The 13,364-nt window shown below is 50.1% G+C and overlaps 1 protein-coding gene and 1 long non-coding RNA gene across 11 annotated transcripts in view; one reads left to right on the plus strand and one right to left on the minus strand.

Annotated features, from left to right (window-relative positions):
- LOC145716300 (uncharacterized) overlaps window positions 1-13,364 on the plus strand; it is a 283,741-nt gene that overhangs the window by 191,674 nt on the left and 78,703 nt on the right. The window lies entirely within an intron of this gene.
- Window positions 1-13,364, minus strand: part of GRIK4 (glutamate ionotropic receptor kainate type subunit 4) — a 411,473-nt gene that overhangs the window by 151,092 nt on the left and 247,017 nt on the right. For all 10 annotated transcript variants that reach the window (XR_014138890.1, XR_014138891.1, XM_081799270.1 and 7 more), the window contains 2 exons: window positions 7,490-7,587; window positions 2,851-3,016 (listed from right to left, as the gene is read on the minus strand). Coding sequence is in view for 8 of the 10 variants with exons in the window: in XM_081799270.1 (XP_081655396.1) it covers window positions 2,851-3,016; window positions 7,490-7,587 (264 nt within the window). In the remaining 2 variants the exon portion in view is untranslated. The remainder of the gene's footprint in view (window positions 1-2,850; window positions 3,017-7,489; window positions 7,588-13,364) is intronic.

Consider the following 13,364-nt stretch of genomic DNA (forward strand, 5'->3'; position numbering starts at 1 on the left):
TCTGAAAAACAAACTGAGGGTTCTAGAGGGGAGGGGGGTGGGAGGATGGGTTAGCCTGGTGGTGGGTATTGAGGAGGGCACATTCTGCATGGAGCACTGGGTGTTATGCACAAACAATGAATCATGGAACACTTCATCTAAAACTAATGATGTAATGTATGGGGATTAACATAAGAATAAAAAAAAATTAAAAAAAAAACAAAAAAAACCACAATACAACTCTCCTTGGTCCAAAACCTGCTTATTAAAACTCTCCTTTTGGAAAGAAAGGAAAAAAGTGGTGTGATTCCCTGTGGAATGGTCTCTGTTATGCCTAATTTTGACGGCTGGTAAATAGAATTAGATGCTTGTTTCTAATTCAACATGCAGCGTCTCTTGGCACTGTATTAATAAGGAAGATGGAAGAGTGTCTCCTCCCCAGCTCTGAGCTGCATTTCCCTTCAGTCCCTGATTTCTTCATCCTTTGATTAGATTTTAATCCTCTTTGCCCTTGAACTTCTCCTGCTCTGCCCTACCTTCCTTCCCTGGGCCCCGGTATTTGGGGCTGGAGTCACTTGGCAGCCTCAGTGGATGAGTTCTTCAAGAAGAGGCAGTACTGTGTGGTTGATGAGTCCTGCCTGGGCTGTGGCCTGGTCCCTCTGGCTTCTCAGGCAGGCTCATCCTCTTCAGGACCATGTCTGTGCTCACCCATCCTGCACCCTTCTCGAGGGAGCAAGGGGACACACTGTTCTAGAGAGATCTCTGCCCTTCGAAGGGCACCGGACCTGCCAGGCAGAGCCTGCCCTGAGCCGCTGTTCTGGGGTTGTCTGTGCGGACCAGAGGGTAGGAGCGCTCATGGAGGAAGAAATCCCAAGTCAAAGGACCTGAATTAGAGTCTTGGTTTGCCATGTACCAGCTGTGTGACCTCAAGCAAGGCCCTTAACATCTCCAAGACTCTGTTTTCTTGGCTCTAGAATGACTAGGGAGGAGGGAGATAAAATGGGAAAATGTATGCGAAAGTGCTTTGCCATCTGCAAGGAATTATATGAATGTCAAGGAAGGTCATGATTCTAAGGGAAAGAGCCCTGGCCTAGGAGGCAGAGACCTCAGTGCGCAGTAGATGCTCAGCAAACAGGAAGAGCTGAAGCGGAGAGAGCAGGGCTCACCCTACGAGCAAGAGGGACTGTGGCTTGACACAAGAAGGAACTTCCCATCAGGTTGGTGAGACACTGGACCCCGCAGGAGGAAGGCAGCAGGAGAATCTTTGCCAGGAGAGAGTTATGGCCTGTCCTCTGTCTCTTAACATTCCTGCTGTACACATGGGGCCCACCAGTTGAGTCCTGCCTGAATGGGCAGGTGGCCGAAATTTCCAGGGAGAGAATCCTTGGTTTGGTTCCACCATACAGTGGTTGGAAGATGCCACAGGAGGAGGGCTACCTGGTGGAATGCCATGTTCCCCAACAACGTTGTATCAAATACTAGCATCCCGTGGCCTTTTCAATCAGTATCCTTTTGGGACTTATGGTCCATCCTATTTGGAAGAGACGAGGTAAACAGTTGTTTTGGCCAGAGGACAACTCAGCGTATCCATGGTAATGTGTGATGTGGATCTCTGTGAGGGTGAAACAGAGTGAAGTGTTTATCCAAACATTTCTCCTTTTTATTTTTTATTTCAGCCACAAAACACTTAACATCTAAAGCAGTGCCGTCCAGTAGAACTCTCTCTGATGATGGAAATGTTCCGTGTCTGCACTGATTTTGAGTTTGAGTCAACTTTGACATGGGGAACTCCAACACCTCCGAACCCACTGGGTCATTGTGATAATTAAATAAGCTATATAAAAAGTACACATAGTTGGCGCTCAGTTACTCTTTTTCTTGGGTAGCACCGAGTAAATCTTAAATCTGTGTTTATGCAAATAAGGGAATTGAATGCATATCACAGGGAGGCAGTTGGGTGCAAATGCCTCGTAAAGAAGGTGGTTTTGACCCTTGACTGGGAGGGGGCTGTTGTTTACAGATGCTGGAGCGATTCCAGGGTGGAAAAAGGACTTAAGTGGGGAGAGCAGTTCTAAGAACCCATATAAACAGGAGCCCTGACGGGGAGGACGTTCGTCGGCCAGCCCACCCGGACCTGCAGGCGAGCTGCACAGGATACAGATGTATGGGGCTCGGGTACAGGGCCCCAGAGGCAGGCAGTGCCCAACACCTGCCTGACCACATGTGGGAGCACAGCTGTCACTGGGAGCATGCAGATGCACAGATTTGCTAGAAAGTGCTGGCTCAAATTAGCTGAATCTCATAAACACTAAATTTACGTTACAAATTGTCTGAGAGTCAGATAAACTGTATTTCTAAAACCTGCATTTGCAAAAAAATGCTTTATCAGGCATTGCCCTTGGACCTTGTTCCATCAGCAAAACCCGCTCTCCAGGGGAAGAAGCTCTTCAGCCCATCAAATACGAAATGCATCCAATTTTATATTTTCCCTCTCTCTCTCTTTTTGTAGCTCCTTCACAATGAGGCTGAAAATGTGGGAATTGAGTTTGCAGATGCAAAAAGGCTGAGAGGTTGGCCAGTCTCCCTGTAACCCAGTTCTCTCTGTTCCACCCATGCCTGGGAAAGGGTGTTTCTGGACTGCTTGCACGCGCGCTCTCTCTTTCTCTCTCTCTCTCTCTCTCTCTCACACGCACACACACACAGGCAAACAGCCAAGGACACGTGGGAATGCCTGAAGTGGCTGATCATCACCCCCGCCATCTGAGGGAGCCCTCCCCTTCCTGGTGGATCCGCGGCCAAGGCCAAAGCCGCCAGGGTGAAATCCACAAACAAGTGGGGACGCCTGGGGCGGAGCGGCGGGGGAAAGCTTACATTCTGCTTTGGCACAGATGAGGCAGGCGGTGGTACAGTTGAAGAAGTTCAGGATCCCAGCGACAGCCACGCTGATGTCTGTGTTGCTGGGGTGGAGGTTCAGGGTTGTGAATCGCTGGAACTGGAACTTGATAAACTCCTCGGGGGCCACTTTGAAATGAGGGACCTGGGAGGAGGAGCAAAAACAGGCAGCAGGGAGGATCCAGAATGAATGCAAAGGAGAGCAGGCACGAGGAAGGCGAGGCTGTGGACGGCGGGTTCTTCTAGGTAAGACCTTTGCCACACTCCCATGGAGATGGAGCTTGCGGGACTCAGGACAGCCACGCCCCAAGAGGAAGACAAGATGACGTCCTGGACGATGCTTAAAATAGGAACACCCAGGATGAGAACCCTCTGGCCAGAGACCTGTATAAATGTGCTCTGGACCTTGGTGCTGGGGTCTGTGGCCCCAAGGGGGCAAAATCATGGTCTTTATCTCAGAGCAACTGCCCACTGCTAGGCAGCCAGACAAAAGGCTCTCGAAGCCATAATCCTTATGATATTTTATTGGTAGTTAATATATCAGAGCAGAGGCGGTAAAAAGAGAAAAACACTGCCCTGGGGACTAAGAAAGGAGCCCCATCAGCCCAGCCTGGTCGACAAGTGTGTACAAACCAGCTCCCAGCAAACTTCCTGTGTGACAGCCTGGGATGGGTTCCTCCGCAGACATGCACACGGAGCGGGGAGCACCGCAGGCTGAGAAGCCGTCCAGAGAGCCTCCAAGTGGAGCCAGGTAAATAAAAACGTGATCTGGCTTCATTAGGACAGTGTCAGCTTCCCTCTGTATCTATTACTGACATTTCCAGGAGGCATTGTCCCCACCTCCTGCCTCTCTTCTCCAGGGAAGAGATATTAACAGGCCCAGATGCTGCTGTATTGGTAGCTTAAGCTATTGGGTAGGTAATAGGAAAGTTAAAGCATAATAAGCTGCCATCCACCTTGATTTTATTTTGTCACCCTCATCCCTGGTACCCAGAGCCAGGAGAGCTACTTGGTGCTTCTACCGGAGATGGACTCAGGAAACCTCAACTCATGTCCTCCCTTAGGACCAGCGTGCTACGGGAGGGCCAAGTCACAGCGAGCATGGGTTTTGAATGACGTTAAAGCAAGTAAGATTGAGGGTAGAGAGCAGGAAGAACTTCCTGGTGGTGAGTTCACTGGCTCCTAGAGTGGGTTATTTATTTATTTATTTATTTTTTAAAGATTTTATTTACTTATTTGACAGAGAGAGACACAGTGAGAGAGGGAACACAAGCAGGGGGAGTAGGAGAGGGAGAAGCAGGCTTCCCGCGGAGCAAGGAGCCCCATGCGGGGCTCGATCCCAGGACCCTGGGATCATGACCTGAGCCGAAGGCAGACGCTTAACTACTGAGCCACCCAGGCGCCCCTAGAATGGGTTATTTAGAAATGACTGCAGAAATTGTCTTGGCTGGGGCTGGCCCAGAGTCTGGGAGGATGCTGAATGGTGTCTGTAGGATTCTGCTACCTTGTCCTGTTAAGATTCTGGGAGAGCTCAGCCAGAGACTGGAGCTCCTTTGAGACTGAGGGAAGGGAAGGGAAAGATTTAGCAGAAACTAGGGAGAAAATTCCTGAATCCAGCTAGGATTAGCCCTTGAACCACAGAGAGACTGAAAAATGCAGACCTGGAGAGAGCCTAGTGAGTTATGAGAGAAGACTCAGAAGAGGGAGGTTGATCTGAGGAGTGTCATAAAGGGTCTTTCTTCCCAGCTTGTATTTTGCACTCCATACAATCTGTCTAAAAAGAATAACCAATGCACCTTGAAAGGAAAAACAGGTCACAAAGGGGCAAGATGGAGGCCAAGGCCAGGCAGGGACAGGGGGGCAGGGTGGCCAGGCTGGCTGGCTTACACATTTGAGCATCTCTGACCCAGGCCCTCCTTGTGTGGCCATCCAGCCTACAGGGTTCCAGCTAACTTACCCCCAACAGAATGGACCTGTAGAAATACCCTTCAAGCCACAGACCCTAGAGATGGATCAGGAAAGATACTCAGGAAAATGAAGGACAAATGGGTTTTACAGGTCATAGACTTGGGTTTGCATCTAGGCTCTGCTGTATGATTTGGGGCCAACTGCTGAACCTGTCTATGCTTCCTTAGGACGGATATGCTAATGGGTGGTTTGTGGCTCTTTGGGAGGATGAAATGAGAGCCTGCATACGAAGGGCATTATAGCTCAGGACCTAAAATGTTACAAGTGTTCCAGCAATGCCGTCTCACCTTTCCTTCCCCCCTTCTCCCCAAATCTAGGGTCTCCTGGAAAAGCTCTTGAGGCTGTCCTTGCAGGGGTGTGAGGGATGAGGGACCCCTCCAGGAAGTGGAGTTGGCGGGAAGTTTCCAGCACAGCCTGCCATCCTGAAGGCTGCTGGAGAATCAGCGAGCTGCTCTGATGGGCCCAGGCAGGGATGGCCCAGGCGAATCCTGCTGGTTTTCTCTAGGACAAAGATCAATCCATAATTGATTTGCAATTGCAAATGCATCCCAGCAAGTCACTGTGGAGGTGTGTGGGGAAGGAGAGGTGAGGCAGAACGCAGCCAGCCACAGGCCAAAGAGCTGTTAGCGGCATTTAAAGGAATGAACTCCTTGGTGAGAACTCCATTCCTTTTCCCTGGAGTGGAGGGGAATCAGTGTGAGCCAGTTCAGCCTCATATAATATGAAAAGAAATGCATAATCTGAACGGAGAGGAGAGGTTGCTCTGGAAGGGACATGACTAGACAAAGGAGGGGTAAACGGCTGGCCGTTCCCAGGGCAGCACGACCTGGCTGGCTGGTCACTGGCACAGAGGCCAAAGTGGCAGCGTAGGGGAGATGGTTGTAAATCAGGGTCTCTGCCTCTGGCCTGAAATGCCAAACAGGGTTAAGGGAAACGTGTCACTGAAGCCCACAAGGAGGCCATTCTGGAGTGGGGGTTGGAAGGGTAACCGTAAGGAACAGTGAGGCAGTGTGATGGGAGGCAGGGAGGGAGGAGAAAAGAGGAAATGGGTAGCTGAAGTCTTGGCAACCTCACTTGGTGAAGATCCCAGTCCAGTGACTGGTGCTGGAATAACAGCCTGCCACAGATCTGAGCTGCTACTTGGAGCATGGCAAGAAAGATTTAAATTAAACATCAGCTCTAACTTTGTGGGGCCAGGGCCTCTGAGATATGGGTGGATGGAGAGGATACAGTAGGGGCAGAAGCTCCTTTTTTGGCCTGGGATGGGTCAAGAGTCATCTTTCAGGACATCTGAGGGTGTAGGGATGGGGAGCTCTCAACAGAGACCTGGCCCGGGGCAAAAAGGCTCAGGGGGCTTAGTCTACAGGGCAGTGGCCCAGCCCTGGGGCAGCAAAACCAACCACAGGACTGGGGTAGGGCAGCCCAACACTTTAAAGTGCAGGTCATGATGCTGAGAGTGGGTTCATGAAATAGGGAAGATAATAACTATTTTGCCCCAAGCGACAGGGACTCGCCGAGCCTACTGATCATAAAAAGAAGTGGTGGAATCAAGGGGGTAGGTTCCAGAGGGCGTGCGGTAGAGACAGCTTGCTGAGGAGGTGTCTGTCCTACAGTGGGTTTTCTCCTATGTCTAGAATCAGATCCTCCCAAAGCTAACGTGTCTGGAAGGCTGAGCCTCCAGGCCCCAGGAGGTGCAAGATTGATCCTTCCTTCCTCTGTCCTTCTGGCCTGCCCCTTCCCTGGCTCCTGACCTTGCGTCCCCTCCCACCAAGCCCCATCTGTTCTCAAGAACCCGGCTAGAAGGCCCTTGAGGCCAGAGAGAGGCTGAGCGGATATTTGCCACCGTTTCCCAGGGATTTTTGTGAAGGGGCAGACAGATTCTAGGAGAAGCTAGGAAGGATTCCAGCAATGAGCTAAGCAAAAACAAACTTTTGACTCTGTTTTCTCCAGGGGAAGAGGAAGGAGAGAGCTGATGGAACAGGGAGCAGGCTATTACTCAGAAACTCATCCCCGACTATCTTTATCCCCCATGGAGCTGGAGCCAAAGGAAATGAACTCAACACTGAAACTAGAGAGGCTCCAAGTCCAGGTGACACCTGAGGAAGAATTCACTGACTGAAGAAGTAAATACTGGAATTGGTGAATGGGGTAAAACATGAAAGAAAACTTTTTTCTAGAGAATTTATAAGACAGAGGTTTCCAACTTTATTTTAGCAATAAAATGTAGAAGTGCCTCCTCCCAAAGGCATTCTTCGCCAGAATCCCGATATCTAAACGGATAGTCACGAAGCAGCTCCTGGGGAGCTCAGACTCCCGCCCTCTCGGTGCCTCCCGGACTACTACCTACCACAGCCTCTCCCTCTACCCACCTCTAACAAGGGGCCCCCTGGGGACTCAAAGACCCAGAGGAGCTCAGTTTGAAAATCCTGTTGTGACACCTCTCCTCTGTGTCTCCTCCACCCAAGCCACCTGGGAAAAATAAATGCCCAACAAAGGACCACTTCTTTTCAATGTTGTGATGTTGTTGTTATTGGTAACACCAACCAGGCCCAAAGAGGCTCTTCCAGACCTCGAGAATCCGTGATATTTTTGGGCCCGGGGCACGGGTTGCCAGCCCGCAGATGGTCCCCCAACCTGGTAGAGCACTCACCTCCTTCTCCCCACAGATGTTGCTGATGATGGAGCTGGAGGCCGGGCTGGAGGAGGGTCCCAGGACAGCGACCACCCCCTTGGGGAGGATCTGACACACTGCAGTCAGCAACAGGACCAAGGGTGGGCAGCAGGAAAGGAAAAAAGGCACTCATCAGGTGGGATGTAGGCTGGGTGCCCTGCCTGGGTTTCAGGCTCAAGTCTAACCTTCACCTGCTGGATCCTCACCTTCCACCCCGCCCTCCTCACTCCCTTCCCCTTCACACGCTTCCAAACCCAGTGCCTCTCCTTTTCTGGACTATGGGACTCCAGGACAGCTTTATTGGAGTTTATGGACGGTATTAAATGAGGAAATGACCCAGGTTATGACAACATACGGCCACAGCCAACAGGGTGTATAAATTTTCTTGGCTGTCACCGAAGGACAGAGGCTAATGGCAGAAACCTGCAGACGCCATCCCGCCAGGCCTGCAGTGTGGGTGTTGGGAGGTACGGCTAGGCATGGCTGCCACAGGGGCTGAAGGCCCCGCTCACGGAACAGTCACCCGCCGTGCAATCTGTTAGTCTATCAAATATAAAGAGGAAGGGGAAGAAGAAAGGCAGACAAGCAGAGGGAGGAGGGTGGTGAGGATGATACAGACAAGAGAGGAGAAATCAGACTCAGCTAAAGCCAAAAAGGAGTAGGAGAGACATAAGAAGAAAAAGAAAATGAGAGGCACAAAAAAGAGAGTGAGAGGCAAGAAGGGGGTCTCATGTCTCAATACCACCCTCTGCCCCTCCTGTTCACCTAGACCTCTGCACACTGCCCCTGCTTCCCTGAGTGTCTTGGGCTTCCCTGTGGAGAAGGAGCCCTTCCTTCCTCTACTCTGGACACTCTCCTGTCAAAGAGCACCTCGAATGTCTCCTCCTTACACCTTCCCCGGCTCCTTTATGTGGAATTAATCTTCCCCAGGGCTCCTGAGGCCCCCGGTATGTCCCTCTGTACTAAGACACTTGTAAATGTGCCTATTTCAGCTTGTTGCTTAGATGTCTTTCTGCTCCCACTAGATTTCAAACCCCGTCAGGGCAGGAGCTAAGCCATCCTTCTCTCTAAAGCCCCACTTCTCACCTCCTCAGTGGCCAGTGCATGTTATTCTAGTTGCCCAGTTCATATTCATTGAACGAATGAATGGATGGGTGGGCTATGTGGTCAGAAGAAGAGAGAATCTCAGATTTTAAAACACGAGCGACCAAGAAAGGAAAGACGGGAGAAGAAGGAGATGACAGACAGAACTTGAGATAATTCTCAGGACACACACTGTGATATCAGAACCCAAGAGTTGCCCCCTGGAATATGCACTGAGTTTCCCTGACACGCTGTAAGGCATGCTTCCCTGCAAAACTCAAAGCTTGCCTCTGGACACCTTTTCTTCCTACTCACGTCAAGAGTCAGGCTGAGCCATTTCTCAGGTCAGTAAACTGAGGTTGAGGGATCAGTGCAAGGTTCCTCGCTGAGTCGGCTACAAAGCCACCCCTGCTATCTAGATGTTCTTTCCCCCAGGGTAGGGCCCTAACCATTGGCCCACATGGCCACGTGATCGCCCTCATGGGGTACAGGCAGTGGGGAGAACGTCAGATCCAAATCCTAGCATTGACCACGCAAACCACAGATGTACACCACGGATCTCAGCTGCCCAAGAGAGCCTGGGTACCAGAGGGGGGCCCGTCTGTACAGTGTCAGAACCATTCCCAGTGACAAAGTAACGGCGGGCAGCCTCCATCTCCGAAGAGGAGATGAATTAATACACCCAGAGTGCTTAGAATGGCCCTGACCTGCCACACGGCCTCATTATGCCCACTGCACCACACGTGCTGGATATTTCTCCTAATCTGATTGGGCCGTCATGCTTCTAGGAAGAAGATGCAGTATTTGTCCCTCTTTACAGATGGAGAAACTGAGGCTTAGAACATCGACAGAACTTGTTCAAGACCACAGGTAATAAATGCCAGAGCTGGGCTTGAACTCAGAGATCCACTGGGCACCAAAGCCCTGAACCACTCCACTTCACCCCACTCAGCTCCGCAAGCTCCCAGCGGAAGACACCTGTGGCTTTTCCTTGGCTTCCCTCACTGAATCCACTCACTATAACCCATCAGTGGCCGGGTTCTGACCCCTTGACCTGCTTGCCCACCGTCCCCTCCTTTCTACTCCCATTGTGACTGTTCGAAGTCAGCCCCTTTTTCCACCTGCCTCTTCAGGGGTTTCTCTGTCTCCAGAACTCTTCATTTCCCATCCATTCTCCAGACTGTGAGACAAATTATAATCCTAAAACACAGGTGTGTGTGTGCTGCTGCAGGGCACAAAGAGTGTCTTATTTACCTCTGTGCTCTCCATACCCAGCATGGGGCCCGACTCAGAGTTATGTGCTCAATAAATAGCTGGTGAACCACACGGAAGCCTGCTCAACATTTTCCGTGGGAAATTGGAAATAAGCTAAGGGTCCAATTATAAGGGAATATTTACCTAAAAGTGTGAGTCATATACCCACATGAAATATTGTTTAGGTATTTAAAATGCTTATAAACAGTTTATAAGAGTATTAAAAATACTTATGAAATAATATTAAGAGAAAGAAGAAGGATATAAAATTATACGTAGAGGTATAGGAAGGCTACAACTAAGCAAATACAAAAACCAGGTATGAGCTCAGGAATGAAGGGAAGATGTTATAAAAGCCTGTGCTTACTGAGTCCTAATTATGGCCCATTCTAGCGCTCTGTACAAATGGACTTATTTAATTCTCAGAATGACCCAGTGAGACAGGAACTATTATTTCCTTTTACGGACGAGAAAACAGGACAAAAAGGCTGAAGGTCAGAGTCAGGATTCACACCCTCAATCCCTGGGCCCCAGCTCAACACGCTCACCACTGTACCAAGCAGCCTCCCGTGGTTCACGGGGCTTAACTGGACGTTCATGGGGACTGCTGACACTGTATGATTCCCTTCCCCTTTTTTTTCCCCTTCACTTTCTATGATGAGCATGTATTCCTATGTCATTATAAAATACAGACTGTCATAAGAAAAGTTTCTTCTGAGGAGCAAGTAAAATCCAATTGTATGTGATCTCCTCAAGATACTACCTTTCCACACCTTTCTCCCGTTGTGCTCTCGGCTACTTCACGCCAGCTTACCTGGAGCATGCTTCCTATTTTCCTACTCAAGCCTGTTCCCAAGTAGTTCTCCCTGACCAGACCAGGGATTCTTAACCTGCTGCCTCAGATCTGGGGTGGAAGTCAGTGGTCTATGAACACCTTGGGGGGGGGGGGCGGAAATGACATCACTATTTTTTCTCCTAACTGAACTCTGGCATTTCCTTCAATTTTGAACATAGGCAATAAACCACAGTATCTTAACAGTACCTCTGACTTTGTCACCAACAAACATCACAAATGTTTTCCTGTCACCCTGAAGTGCTACAGATTATCCTAAGAGATCATTTATATTATTATTTCAAAATTAGACTAGCAGTTGGACATGTTGCTAGGCTTGGCTATTTAGTACATTAATAAAGAAACACATTTTTAATATATCATTATAAAATATAAAATATATATTATAGAATATATCATTATAAAAATATTATAACTGCATTTCCATATAGCTGGTTTTCTTGGTCATCCTATCTGTTTTATTTTATTCATTTAAAAACACTTTTCTGTGGGGCACCTGGGTGGCTCAGTCACGTGAGTGGCCGACTCTTGGTTTTGGCTCAGGTCATGATCTCAGGGAGTCTGCCTGAGATTCTCTTCCTTTCCCACTGCCCTCCCCACTGCTCCTGAGCACGTGCTTTTTCTCTCTCAAATAAATAAATAAATCTTTAAAGAGAATAAAAACACTTTTCTGAGAAGGAGTCCATTAGCACCATGAGCACTCCCACACGACCATGGTCTAGGCCCTCTCTTGCCCTTCTGCTTGACAAACTCCTACTGATCCTCCAGTGCCCACTTCAGATCTTGCCCCTAGGCAAGAAGACACCTCCTCCTCCTTATATGCACATCACACTGTGGCTCTGAGTCAGCTCTGCACTGGAGCTGCTGTTCTCTGAATTCTTGGCCAGCTTCTGCCCCAAGCTGGTTCATTATGTTGGGCCTCAATAGAGAGAAGCTTCTCCTAAAAATAAATTCTTAATAGAAGGCTAAAATCCCTTATTCCCAATTCCAAAAATCCAAAAGGCTCTGAAGTTGGATGGTTTTCATCAAGCTCATTTGGTAGCAAATCTGATCTAAATGGACAGATGTGAGGCTATTTATAGTATGTGAATATTTGAATATAGGTACGCATGTATTTGAATATGGGGTTCTGGCCCAGGCCCCACCTGGAGATGTTACTTAAGGTATGGTGTATGTACCACATGACTTTTCCAATATCTGGGAAGTTCTGGATTCTAGAAACATCTAGCCTTGCGTGTTTGTGGACCTGTGCCTTCCGTTCTGAGTGTCCATCTCCCATCTCCCACACTGGACCAGGAATTCCTTGAGGGCTCAGGTCACATCAATTCAGCTCTGGCTAAAAAGAATTGCTCAACAGATGTTTGCTCAACTGAATTGAAATGATGCAAAATGATCCATTCCCTATGGCCCGGGGATTTCCTGGGGTCTGGGAATTGCTCTCTCTTTCCCTAGGAGGGATGCCCTGCTCAAGACAAATGGAAACTGCTTATGAAGGGCCTCAGCTCTGAAACCTCGGGGACCCAGACTCGAGAGGCCCAGGCCATCTGCGTGAGGGCCCTGAGCAGTCTGTGGGAGGGACGGGAGGGGAGGGAGGTACACTTTACCTCTGCCTCCCAGGGAGCAGGAAAGAGAGAGAATGGGGAGACATGAGTGACATTGCCATGGCAACAAAGTTTCCCAGCCAGCGAGGCATTGGAAGACAAGGGGCAGAGAAGCTGCTGGAATAAACGACCCTGATGTGGTGTTGTAAGCGGGGAGGATTTCTTCCCCTCAAGATACCGGCTCCAGCCTGGGTCCCAAGTCCTTCTCTGAGTCTTCGCAGGGAGAGGAAGGGTCTGGCTGTGATGCAGATAATACAGAGGGGTTAACCATGGGCACCACTAGGCCCTCTAGGGCAGGGGTGGCCTCCTGGGGTGGGGCAGGGTCCTCTTCACTTACAGCACGGCACTTCCGGGGAGCTACTCAGCGACTCCCCGAGCCCATGCAGGGAACGGGCCTGGCCATCGGGAGCTGACAATGAGGTGGACCAGAGGGGGCTGGGAGAACCCAGAGTCCTTCCCATCAAAACATGTCGCGATGCTGAAGCCAAGTGGGGCGGGAGGGCAAGGTCTCTCTCTGTGGGTCTGGTGGTGCTGGACACTCAGCACAAAGGGAAGCCCGGACTGTCCCAGCGCAAAGCAAACAACGGCCTCGATCCACCTGGAAGAACCACACCTGTGCCAGAGCCTGCAGGAGCATGCTCCATCTCGACCCCCGCCCGAGAGCGCACAGTGGGCCGAATGGGAGGGCCTTGCTGGTCCCCGAGCCGAGGAGGGGGGTGCGTGAGGGCGAGAGTGCCAGGCTCTGCGTCGTCATGCCCCACGGTGGGGCTCTCCCTGGTCAGAGAACGCAGAACTGTCATCGGCTCCCCCTCACCCATGGCCTCAGCCCGGTCCCAAACCACCATGAGAGCAGCACCTACCAGGGGCATCCCGTGTGCCAGGCACCAGGGAGGAGTTACTCTATGAATTCCTCTTCTACTACTGCTGCAATGTAAAATGTATCAAGAGTTCGCCCTATATCGGGCACTGCTCCAAGTCTTACAAGGGCATCATCTCATTTAATCCTCAAAAAACCAGGGTTCCTGGGTGGCTCAGTCGGTTAAGTACCTGCCTTCAGCTCAGG

The sequence above is a fragment of the Leptonychotes weddellii genome, chromosome 11 (genome assembly GCF_054177405.1).
Source record: "Leptonychotes weddellii isolate Sample4059 chromosome 11, ASM5417740v2, whole genome shotgun sequence".
In the NCBI taxonomy this organism is placed as follows: Eukaryota; Metazoa; Chordata; class Mammalia; order Carnivora; family Phocidae; genus Leptonychotes; species Leptonychotes weddellii.